The sequence below is a fragment of the Gossypium hirsutum genome, chromosome A02 (genome assembly GCF_007990345.1).
Source record: "Gossypium hirsutum isolate 1008001.06 chromosome A02, Gossypium_hirsutum_v2.1, whole genome shotgun sequence".
Classification (NCBI taxonomy): Eukaryota; Viridiplantae; Streptophyta; class Magnoliopsida; order Malvales; family Malvaceae; genus Gossypium; species Gossypium hirsutum.
The window spans coordinates 3,460,423-3,472,191 of record NC_053425.1 but is presented as its reverse complement, the minus strand read 5'-3'; the positions used below and the strand labels follow the sequence as shown (position 1 = coordinate 3,472,191).

Here is an 11,769-nt window from a genome sequence, read left to right as displayed (position 1 = left end):
TGTGACATAATTTAAAAAAAATTAAAATAATAACAACACTTAAATGACACGATTCAAACCATATCATCCCCTTCCCCGTCCCCCTTATACAAGCCTTGCTTAGAAGTAAGATATCAAAAGAGTGGTAAACATTGAAAATATTCAAAGTTCCAAAGAATGGGGCATAGCACACAGAATTAAACCATATAAATAGAATCCCATCATGTTAACCATAGAAACTACATTCTAAAGCTGATAAAAAATGTCGAGTACAAGAACAAATGAATTATAACTTTTACTTTACAACAATCATGGTACAACTAGATGCTTGATAAAATTTTAGTACTCCTATAAAGAATGTAAGGGCCAAATTTTAAGAGTGATCCGCATCAGTTACCTCTTTGTTTCCCCAATTTCATATATCTCCATGTAGATTGATCCATTACATCATTCATCTCGACATTGCATGGATCGATACTTATCATCTGCAAGTAAGTCAACAATTCGCTTTTTGAGCCTTTTTGCTCCTGGACCAGGCCTCAAGATACTGGCATCTCCCCAAACTGAACATGTGTCATTGGCAGGCTCACCTAAGCACCATCCACCTGGTACAACTTTTCCGGGGCTGCGTTTCAAAATTTCTCGGTCGATACGGTCGAGTACTGGACTGTCAAACTGGAAATGTGTCGCAAAAGCAGCTCCACTCTGAATCATAGCATCGAATTCTTCAGGCTTGAGTGAGAGAGGCTTTGTTGAAATGGTTTTGTTGAAGGCTACATGCTGTAGGTTATGGTTTATCACAGTTTTCTTGTACTGGTCAGAGTTACAAAGGACAGTAGGGAAATAATTGGAGTAGGAATAAGGCGTGTTTGTAAAATACATGAGCAAAGTCCTCGGAAGATTGTCGGTACCAAGGATGCAGAACTCAACAAAACTACGAGTTAACATCGTAAACGAAGAACCTGCAAAAAGACCAGATCTCTAGTTTTATTTCACAACTTGCTGGAAAAAAAAATCTCAGTAAAACAAATGGCTTATAATACCTCCCATGGCTGCAACAGTATATAATTAAGAAAGTAAGTAATCTTCAGGGAGCTAATTGGCCATTAAAAAGTAACTCTTGGCAAAATGAGGAACTTTATGTTGTAGCAGTTGTCTAGAATAATGATCCTTATAGAAATGTTCCACATGAGCATTTCATCAATAGAGATATTCTCCAAAGAAAAGGGACACCCACGACAAACTTACTATAACTTTAATCATGCATAATTGAGAAATGGTTTCAATCCATAACATGCATGATGGAGCTAGTGGGTAAATAGCACATAAGGCCATTCACTAGTGAATCCATCTTCACAGTTCCCCAGAACACTGACAAAACTGCCTTACTTTATGCATTTAGCTCAGGCCACACTACATTAAAAGAGTATTTACTGCGATTTAACTTAATAGAAGAGTATTTACAATCAATAAAAAAAAATGTTGCTAGCAGTATTATTTGAGCAGTCCATAATAATTTCAACCAACTACACAAAGCAGAAGGTTGGACAGGACTTTATAGAACGGCAACGAGGATATCCATGTTCAGAAATAAAGGCTTCAAAAAAAAAATTCAGCTTTATTTCTACAAAATTTCTGTTCTTTGAAATAAATGTAAACCACAGACGATGCTAAACTGGACTATCTCTCCTTCCTCCCTCTGTTTCTTTAAACTATATAGCCTTTATGAAAATGGATTGAATTAATGCATTCCATATGAAATTCTATTCCTGCATGCATCCTTAACACCATGAGGAACCACCATTAACTTACTAGGTATTATCTATGGCCTAACTTGATATTCTGAACACACATGCTCATTGCACTTGCTCTGTCAAATTATACTCCTAAACTTGCAAGAAAAACGAAAACACCAGCTTATACTAAATGAATTGATGTTCGTCACATCTCCAAGACAGTAATTAGAAGAATAACTATAAGATGATGCAGAGAAGTAAGAGTTGGTTTCAAGCTGATTGGTCCTATTGAGTTGCATGCTCCACAAACAACATTCTAGTAGTACCTCTAATAGGTGATATAAGATTTTGAACCTATACAGTATAGCACCATACACTCAGTGACTCTAATTCCATCAAGAAATAGCATAATGACGACTGCATTCACACAAACTATGCAAATCTATGATCTCACACAAATATATAAACCTATATATTCAAATCACATTCTTAATCAACTCAGAAATTGCAGGGTCCACCAATCTAAATCTATGCTATCTTTGTTTATTGATATCATCTAATCCAATAATTAAGAAGCTCAGAATACACATACATTTCATATTTGCTCCCTTATTTAGCAACATCAATTTACCTAAAACATTATGAAAAGAATAAAGAGCAGGAATTAACCAAAAACGTACGAACACATACCTGAAAACAACTTGAAAGCAGTCGGCAGTTCCCGCTTCTGAGTAGCATAAAATATCTCTTCCTTTTCCAAAAGATAAAGCCCCGTATCGACAATTATCGGTTTCAATTTCTTGGACCTAAATAAATGAAACCCCGAAACATAAAATTAAATATTAGACAACATGCATCACCTTAAACCACATCAATCTAATAACCAGCAAAGGAAATTGCTTAAAATGCAATGAAGTTGCTTTCTAAAGGCAAAATCATAATTTGATTACTAAAAATGAACAAATGACTGATGTGAAACACCAATTCTAACAACGATACTAATTTGATTTTGTATATAAATGTGCATTTTGCAAAAGTAAAGAAATGGAAATGAAGTTAACATACTCTTTCCAGCCAATATAATTTGTGTGATTCACAAAGTTGAGATCGTTAGGTAAGTAAGACAAGATGTGAAGAATATCTGCAAAATCAACAAAAACCCAGAAAAGAAGATCAATCAAAAGACAAAACCCAGAGAATTAAATCCCCCCCCAAAAAAAAATTATTATTATTTTTAAAATTACCATCTTGAGTAGCAAGCGGGTAATCGCCGGCATTGAGGGAGATAAACCAATTCCAATCCGAAGCTAAACGTAGCAAAATCGAGGCACCGTGAAGAGTAGAAGAGATTGCCGATGGCCCTCTAGGGTAAGCATAATCTGATTTCCCTACAACATCGACGTTTTGAGCGGCTTTAAAAATGGGTATCGCTTGGATCGTAATGGCCAACCGGTCACGCTCGGTTTGCGAAGCAGATAGATCAAGGTGAAGAAGGTAATGGTTTCTCGGGTGATAAGAAGCTAAGAGTAGCCGGAGGATCCGAGCCGAATCACCGGCGGATCCTGATATGAAGTAAGAAATGGAAGGAGGGGTGGGTGCGGAAGGGATCTCGGTTAGGGAAATGGGTTGATTGGGGAAAAGAGCAGGATCGGGTCGGATTATGGTTAAGGGTCGAATTGGGCTAGTGGAAGGGAGGGCGATGATAAAGAGGAAGGAAAAAAAAGAGGTGGCTAAGATTATACAAACGGTAGCTTTGGAGTTGTCTTTTGAAGCGGTGGTTGTCGAAGCGGCGTTAGAATTATACGGCGATGCCGGCGGCGTTTGTTGGTGGTTGTTATGCATTGTGGCGGTGGCGGCAGCGGTTTTGAGTTTTGGTAGCTATCTTTTGAAATCTATTTTTGTTGGGTTAATGGAGCGGTCCTTTTTCTTTTTTTTTTACCATAAGTAATAAGACCCTGTTTGGCTGCCTGTCCATCATTCACCATGGTTAAGTATTATTCAAATGCAAGGTGTAAAAATGTAATTTTACAACTTTTTTTTTCTATTTTTTGGGAATAAGTTATTACAAAAAAATTGCCCTCCATACCCTCAACAAATTCACATACTTTGACAATTCTTCTAACTAAATTGCAAAACAACCCCAATTTGTTTTAAAAAGTCAAAGCACATGATTGTAGGAGGCAAAGATTTTCACCACACCCAACTTCATATTTTCCGACAAGAATTCGTATATTCCGTGGATTGAATTTCACTTGACTGTCTACAGTTTTATTGTGTATGCTTGGGGTAAAAGTTTTGTATAAATGTATTGACATGCTGGTAAGTATTTTGATTTAAGTTCTTTTTGTTCTAAGAGATGGAATAGAATAACCCGATTAAAGCATAATGATTATATGCCTATAATGCATTGTATGTCTCATAATAGGTCACATTTTTCTACCCTTTTAGGAGAGTTGATGACTATTCATAGCTATTAACTTAACACCAAAGAAGAGTTCGACCCAATGCTTTATTTCTATTCTAGGGACGTTCATAGTTTGGTTAAAATCGAATTAATCGACCGAATCGAACTAATTCGGTCAATCGGACAGTGGTTGAATTTAGTTTGGTTGAAGGTCAATTAATAATTTTTTAAAATTTCGGTTATCGGTTAATTCAGTTTGAAATCAAATATTTAACATAATTAACCAATTAACCGAAATAAATAATATATATTATATATAATTATTAACTTTTTGTTTGGTTGTTAACTTTCAAGATTTATATAGTGTTTCTAATGTCTTATTTTTTATTTTCACCACCATTTAAAGTTTTTTAAACTAGTAAAAAAACGAACATTAGCAATGTATTTTTTATATATTTTATACTTATTTTAATCAAAATATAAAAAAACATATAAATTTTGAGTAATTAGGTTAACTAACCGAATTAACCAAAATATTTTGGTTCAGTTAATGTATTTAAAAAAAATTTGATTTGATTAACGATTAAATATTTTTACATTTTGAATAATTTAATTTGGATATTAACCGAACCAACCGTTTACATTGCATAATCAACGGACATGATCCACATGATAACCTTAGGAAATTAGCCTACTTTTAGTTGGGGCCTATCTTGTATAGCTAACCAAGAAATGAAAGGAATTGAAAGGTCTCCCCATATAAATTTATGTCAAGAGATCTTATCTTTCTTGTGCCTTACATCTCTTAGATTTTACTTGCTTTTGAAGGAACTTATATTTCTCCGATTTACAACAATCAGTTCAACTTCTTTGTTTTTCAGTAGAAAATAACAATACTAAACGATTACAACATTAAGCATAAAACTAAAGAAGTGTAAAAGCATGATTGCGATCAGATATTGGAGATTCTTCAAATAGTTGTAAACTTATGAATCTAGTAGTAGCAGTTTTGGTCATGCGATCAACAATTTCATCCTAAGATATTGGGATATGGCAATATAGAAGTTGATGAATTAAGCGTAACTCCACCATTCTACTATTGGCAATGACCCCGTTTAAGAGTGTTTAGAGAATTATCTCATCTTTTTAACTAGAAATGTTTTTATGCCAAATACTAACCTTTTTTAATACATACATCTCAATCTTAGGCACCCACAGGGAGCCAACTTTCACTGGAATCTAATTCTCATCATGCATGCCTTGTTCCAAATTAGCATATCTTTTTAGTCCATGTACTTTTTGAATTGGTAAATTGTAGTCCCTATACTTTATGAATTTTAAAATTTTAGTCCTAACCTAAACAGTAGCGATTAAATCTATTTGGTTAGATTCAATTGTTGGTCTTGAACTATGCAAACAATTGTAAATTTAGTTCATATTCTCTGATTGAATTTTTCTAAGACCTTATATTTTTCAAAATTTGAAATTCTGATCTTGGCACAAATGACCGTCATTAATCCATAAACTATATTTTTAATTAATAATATGTGAAAATAACAGGTTGACATGACATTACACATAATAATTTTTTTGCCACATCAAATTTTAGAAATAGCAGAGTTTAGCATAATGAATTTAACGGTTATCGTTTAGTAAGGACTGGAATTTAGAAAAATTTAAAAGTGCAAGGACTAAAAATGACCAAATTATAGTATATAGACTAAATCCGTAAATTTTTTGAAGTACAGGGACTAATGGCAGAATTTAACTAGAACAATAAATCAAGGTTCATTCCAAGGTATCTGAAAAGTGAAGGCTAAATACGTCATTCGGCATATAAAAGTAACCCAATTTCAGCTTTTCTTAAGGCTTCTAGTTCGTTTGTTTTAGCAGTGGCGGGAACGTATCAGCAAAACTACCCATCGAAATTCAATTGCAAAAATTAAAAAAAAAAAAAAACTAAATTCCTAAAATGTCCTTCTTCATTGATGAATTTCAAGCAGGTAATTTCTCCTTTCTCCTTGTCAAATTTTTTTCTAAATTAATTTCTTTCGCATTTTATTCCTATCTTTTATAGTCTAAATTTGAGAAGAAAAAAAGGAGCCCTAATTAAGGATTTTCCGCTACGATTTATGACATATTGAAATTTTACAGACTTGGAAGCATTGCCCAATATTCTTCAGAAAAAATATGCTTTGATGCGTGATCTTGACAAAAGTTTGCAAGGTATTCCTTTAAACCCTAATTTTAATCTTTTTGGGGGTTTATTTGAAAATGTTATAAATTCAAGTTGTTAACTATCTAATTTGAACAGATAACTTTGGAGATATTGAATTTAAAGCCAATGAATGCAATGAAGTGAAATCCTATTTCATTTGGTTGTAAAATACTATCTGTTTTGTTGATTGATATGAGCAGAAATTGTTAGGCAAAATGAACAACGATGTGAACAAGAAATAGAGGATATGAAACGAGGCTTGAGGGCTGGCAACATTACGCCTGATACTTCGCTTCTTAGATTCTCCGAAGAAGCACTTGATGAACAAAAGCATAGTGTTAGGATTGCAGATGAAAAGGTTGCCCTGGCAATTCAAGCATATGATTTGGTGCGTTGGCTTTTTCCCTTTGAACTTTGATGTTTGATCCCTGCACTTTGTTATCCGATTCATATGCTATGGCTATCACTGAGACAGGTAATTGCATTTTGCCCCCTCTACTCAGTAAGTTAGTGCCTTAGATCAAATAGCAAACTAGTCCTTTTGTAAAATATTTTATCCATTTTTACTTTTAAAAATGGGTCTCAATATGTCAACATATTGTATATGTGGCACACCATATGTCAGTGTCCGGTTATTTCATCAATAATGTCAGTTTTAACAGTATAATGGATGAAAATTTTAACAAAAATGACCGATTTGCTTTTTGATCTAATGTACGAGGACTACTTTACCCATTTTTTTAGTAGAGGGGGCAAAATGCTAGTTGACTAATACAAAGTCCTTCATGATACTTTTACCTACAATATTCTGAATGAGTGTGTTTTTGAGGGTAATAGTATCCATGATTCGGTGTTTCCTCTTCCTACCCTGTTTCATGAACTAGTGATCTAAGAGTTGCAAATGCAAAATCATATCAATAAAATGGTGGATGGTTCTCCTATTCATGAAGAAAGTATTTGTTATTATCTTAGGTTGTTCATATATGTTTGGAGTTGTCAAATTTGTGACACCAAGCATATTAAGATTTCAATGCTGGATGGAACTAGGTTCGAGCCTTATTAGTTGTTCCGTGCTTGATGTAATCACGTTTCAGGTGGATTCACATATACAACAACTTGATCACTACTTGAAAAAGTCTGGTGAAGAGCTACGGCGTGGTATGTTGTTAATTTTCTGCTTCCACCCCTATTTAACGTAGCCTTTGTTACTTTAAGCCTCTCTTCTGTAATGCATATTTAAACCGTACTCTAATTATGTTTTTTTTTTTTCAACAGAAAGAGAGAATACTGCTACTGCATCGCCTACTCAAACTCCCGATGCTACCACTAAATCCGGAAGGTCTGGTGAAAGTGGAAGAGGAGGGCGTAAAAAGTATGCACCTATTATACATTAGCTCATTAGATTTCCTTTTATGTTGTTCAATGGTCATCCATTTTGGATTCATGCTTCAAGGAATGCTCCTTTAATTTCGACTGTTACTTCCTTCTATTACATCTATATGCAAAATGTTTCACTAGATACATGATATCATCGGAGTTACGTATTTCTGTAGAACACGTCTAGCAACAGCAGCTGCGGCAACAGAAGTGGCAGCATCAGCAGCAAATCCAACTGGTGTGGAATTAGACTTGCCGGTGGATCCTAATGAGCCGACGTACTGTTTGTGCAACCAAGTTAGCTATGGAGAGATGGTAGCATGTGATAACCCCAATGTACGTAACCAAGTCCCTTACATATCTTTCTCCGATACTATTTCCGATTTCACTTCCTAATTTTGATCTGATGAAAACTCTCTTTCCCCCTTTTAACAGTGCAAGATAGAGTGGTTCCACTTTGGCTGTGTCGGTCTGAAAGAACAACCGAAAGGGAAATGGTATTGTCCGGATTGTGCGGCCGTGAAAAATCGTCGTAAAGGCAGATAATTTTGAATGTTTATTATCTTTTTTTCTTATGGAGAAGCCTGTGATAGTGTATTTGGGCAGCCTTACTGCAAAATGTAACGTTTGCTTGCATTAGGAACTTGTGTTTGATGATATATGTTAGCTACTAGGATGCTTTTCTACCATTTTGTTTAAAAGCTTTTTGCCTGTAAATGAATTACTGTAATTTGTTTAGAGCTTTGATCTGTATTGAAGATTTCTAAGTGTAAGATGTTTTTGGCTAATTAATTTTATTTTGTTTCATATTATATAGATTTTGAGACATTCATATTATATTTATGTTTTTGTTTTTATTTTTAATTTTGTCGCATTTTAGTTATTTTTTTTCGTAAAGTTTATATCGTGTAATCGTATCGTGTTTAATATTATCGTATGTAGGGTTTAAATAAGTTGTTATAAATATTGTTTCAACATCATTTTAAACTTTATTTTATTTAAAATTCTAATATTCAAACCTAACTTGAAGAAAAAGAAAAATTTTCTTACTCCCAACCTGCATGGAAATATTAAATAATGTTTTTTTTTACGAAATTAAATAAAACTAGATTTATAACACATCATGATGTAATAAATATATTTATTAAAATTTCATATAAAAATTACTTGATGTTTTGGTTATAATGGTAAAGTTAATTGTTTATTATATATAATTTTGTGAGTTTAAATCTCATTATGATTTTATTGATTTGTTATATAAAAAAGATAAAAATACTTTTGTAAAAATATAACTTAATTTATATGTAAAAGAATATTTTTGTAATGGTATTCGATTGGCCCGTAACATCATCTCAGTATAACGAGAAATTATTTAATTGACCTTTCTCACCACATCATACATGGTCTTTTTTCAATTATCTAATGACATTTCAACAATTTTTTTATTTTATTGACACATAATTTTTGTAATTCTTTTATCCTGAATATCGAACTTGAACCGTGAATATTAAACCTTAAATCTTGAGGTTTTGGGTTTTGGGATTTTGGTTCAAAGTTTAGGTTTTAGATTCAAAGGTTCAAGGCTTAGGGTTTAATGTTCGAGTTTATGTTTTAGGTTTGTAGTTTAATATTTTGGGTTTGAGATTCTAGATAAAAAAATTATTAAAATTATATATAAATGACATGAAAAAAATTGTTGAAATGTCATTAAATAATTAGAAATGAACTATAAATGGTATGACGGGAAGATTCATAAAATAATTTCTCAAGTAAAATACTTAAAAATGTGTAAAAGTAAGTACATATTCATATTATAAAACAGTGTAAAAATAAAAATTATCTAAATAAAATATATAAAATTGGATAAAAAAATTTAAAAAAAGAGATTTTTATAAATTTTGTTAAGAGATTAGATAAAAGCTGAATCTCAACCCAAATTCCATGGAAAGAGAAAGAATTTCATCTTATAATATCTAAATAAATATCGAAATAAATGGAGAATTTAGTACTGCAACACGTGTCATCGTCTATGAATAGCGTCGGCGTCGGCATCGATGCTCAGTCTATGGGAAATCGGGGGTTTGTTCACCCATCACTGTTTTGGGTCCACACTCCACACGCCTGCCATTACCCATTTCCCATTGCCTTTCCCATTTTGTTGACTTTTGTACTTTACATAAAAGAAAGAGTCCAAAAAAAGGAACACTCATAATTCTATATTTGGTATATATTTTGTATTATTTTGAGAAAAGACGAAAACACCATCGCTTTATAATATAAATTACATTATTTTAAATGTATTTTTATCATTTTATATTATTTATATAGTAAATATACACACGTAATAAAATGGAAGTCTCAAAGAAGTTGTCTAATATCAAACATAAGGAAATCAATAATTTCGAGATTATATTTATTCTTAAAACAAGATTTAGTTATGTAATCAGTTATTTTATTTACTTCACGAAACACATGTTGAAATTTGACAGTCTAACTACGTCTGCATTCCTCCTTTATTCTTCAAATTAAGATTATTGATGATGACCTTAGCAAATCATTTAACATATTCACTGCACTTTTATAGTTAAATTCAATTATGACTTTAATATATCCCTTTCTCCTAACTATTTCAGGGAAGAATATTTTTTTTATATTTTAAATCTCGATTAAATTTAGAATTAAATCAAATCAGATTTAAAAACAAAATCATGACATTTATAAAAAAAATTCCAATAAAATTGTGTATGATGAGTTATGATGCATAATATAAACAAAAACTACCATCACATCTTGGGAAGTGAATTGGTGCCCCATATTTATCTCTATGCTCTGAAATCTATGACCCTTTCCAAGCATCGAAGAAATAAACTCTATCTTCATGCAAATTAAACCATGCATATACAATATTAAAATTATATTTAACACTCTTAAAAAATTATAATTCAAACCCGATCCTTTTAAAAAAATTTCTAACTTTGTTTCTGTTCGTTGATACTTTGTTTAGAGTTTGAACCATGATAATCAGTATCAATCGTATTGGTTGATACGTACTATTTCAATCTTAAAATGATATAAAATATTCTATGTTTAGTTCCGATCAAAATTTCATGTATTTCTGTCATTTCAGTGTGTTTTGACCCGTTGTGGTGTCAAGGGAAACTAGAACATTTTTTTAGGTGATAGAAATTAAATTGTAATTTTTGCTATAGTACAAATTTTATCATTTTTAAGGGGGATAAAGTACAAATTTACCTTTACTATCCTGTTTGGTGTGTTTCAATTTGTACCGGTGCATATTGGCTTGTAGTTGTTAGTGCAAAATTTTAATATTTTAAACCCATTTTTAAAATTTTTAATCTTACTCATTTTCATTTTTCTATAATTATATTTAAAATTAAAAATTATTAAATTAAATTATTGAACTTAATTAATAGTTTTAAAACTTATATTTACATATAAATATATTTATATAGATGCAATTAAGATATATTTGCATGTATATATAATATATAATTTATTAAGGAACTAAAAATTATCGATAAATATACATGTGAAAAATATTTAAATGTATATATAATTTATAAAAAAAACTAAAATTTAAATTATATAAATACACATGTATATGAAAAATATTTAAAAACATCGATAAATATAAAATACTACACATATACCCATCAATACGATATTAGCTACCTTAATTATTTTTTAACAATTTTTTATAGATTCTAGTCATATTTATTCTTTTTGACACAATACCTATAACTACTCATAGCCCCTTCCTAATCTATAAATAGGAGGATAATGCGCTTCAGCATATTCGAATCTAATCTACTTGTATTGATAAAAATACTTATACCAATTGAGCTTAGAATTTAAACTGAAATTACATACCTCATTCCAATATAAGGTTTGTATGGTTGTTTGGGTATTTTAAAAAATAAGAAGAGAAGAAGAAAAAAACAAGGATATTTGTCATTACTATCCTATTAATGGACATTGAAGATCATATGTCAGCTCTGTAATCAAAGCTGCATGCAGAGAATGGAAACCATAAG

The 11,769-nt window shown here is 31.7% G+C and overlaps 2 protein-coding genes across 2 annotated transcripts; one reads left to right on the top strand and one right to left on the bottom strand.

The window, feature by feature from the left end:
* Nucleotides 1–166: 166 nt before the first annotated feature.
* On the bottom strand, nt 167–3,812 carry LOC107960471 (beta-glucuronosyltransferase GlcAT14A). Its single transcript, XM_016896815.2, has 4 exons — nt 2,960–3,812; nt 2,781–2,856; nt 2,406–2,521; nt 167–941 (listed from the first exon to the last, which is right to left on the bottom strand). Exons 1-4 carry the CDS (start codon nt 3,555–3,557, stop codon nt 427–429), a joined length of 1,305 nt encoding a protein of 434 aa, XP_016752304.2. The 5' UTR covers nt 3,558–3,812; the 3' UTR covers nt 167–426.
* Nucleotides 3,813–5,930: 2,118 nt separating this feature from the next.
* Nucleotides 5,931–8,526, top strand: LOC107957055 (PHD finger protein ING1). The gene is made up of 7 exons (XM_016892484.2): nt 5,931–6,122; nt 6,274–6,345; nt 6,538–6,725; nt 7,432–7,495; nt 7,613–7,709; nt 7,891–8,050; nt 8,150–8,526. The coding sequence occupies exons 1-7, from the start codon at nt 6,092–6,094 to the stop codon at nt 8,258–8,260; spliced, it is 723 nt and encodes a 240-aa protein (XP_016747973.1). The 5' UTR covers nt 5,931–6,091; the 3' UTR covers nt 8,261–8,526.
* Nucleotides 8,527–11,769: the final 3,243 nt, after the last annotated feature.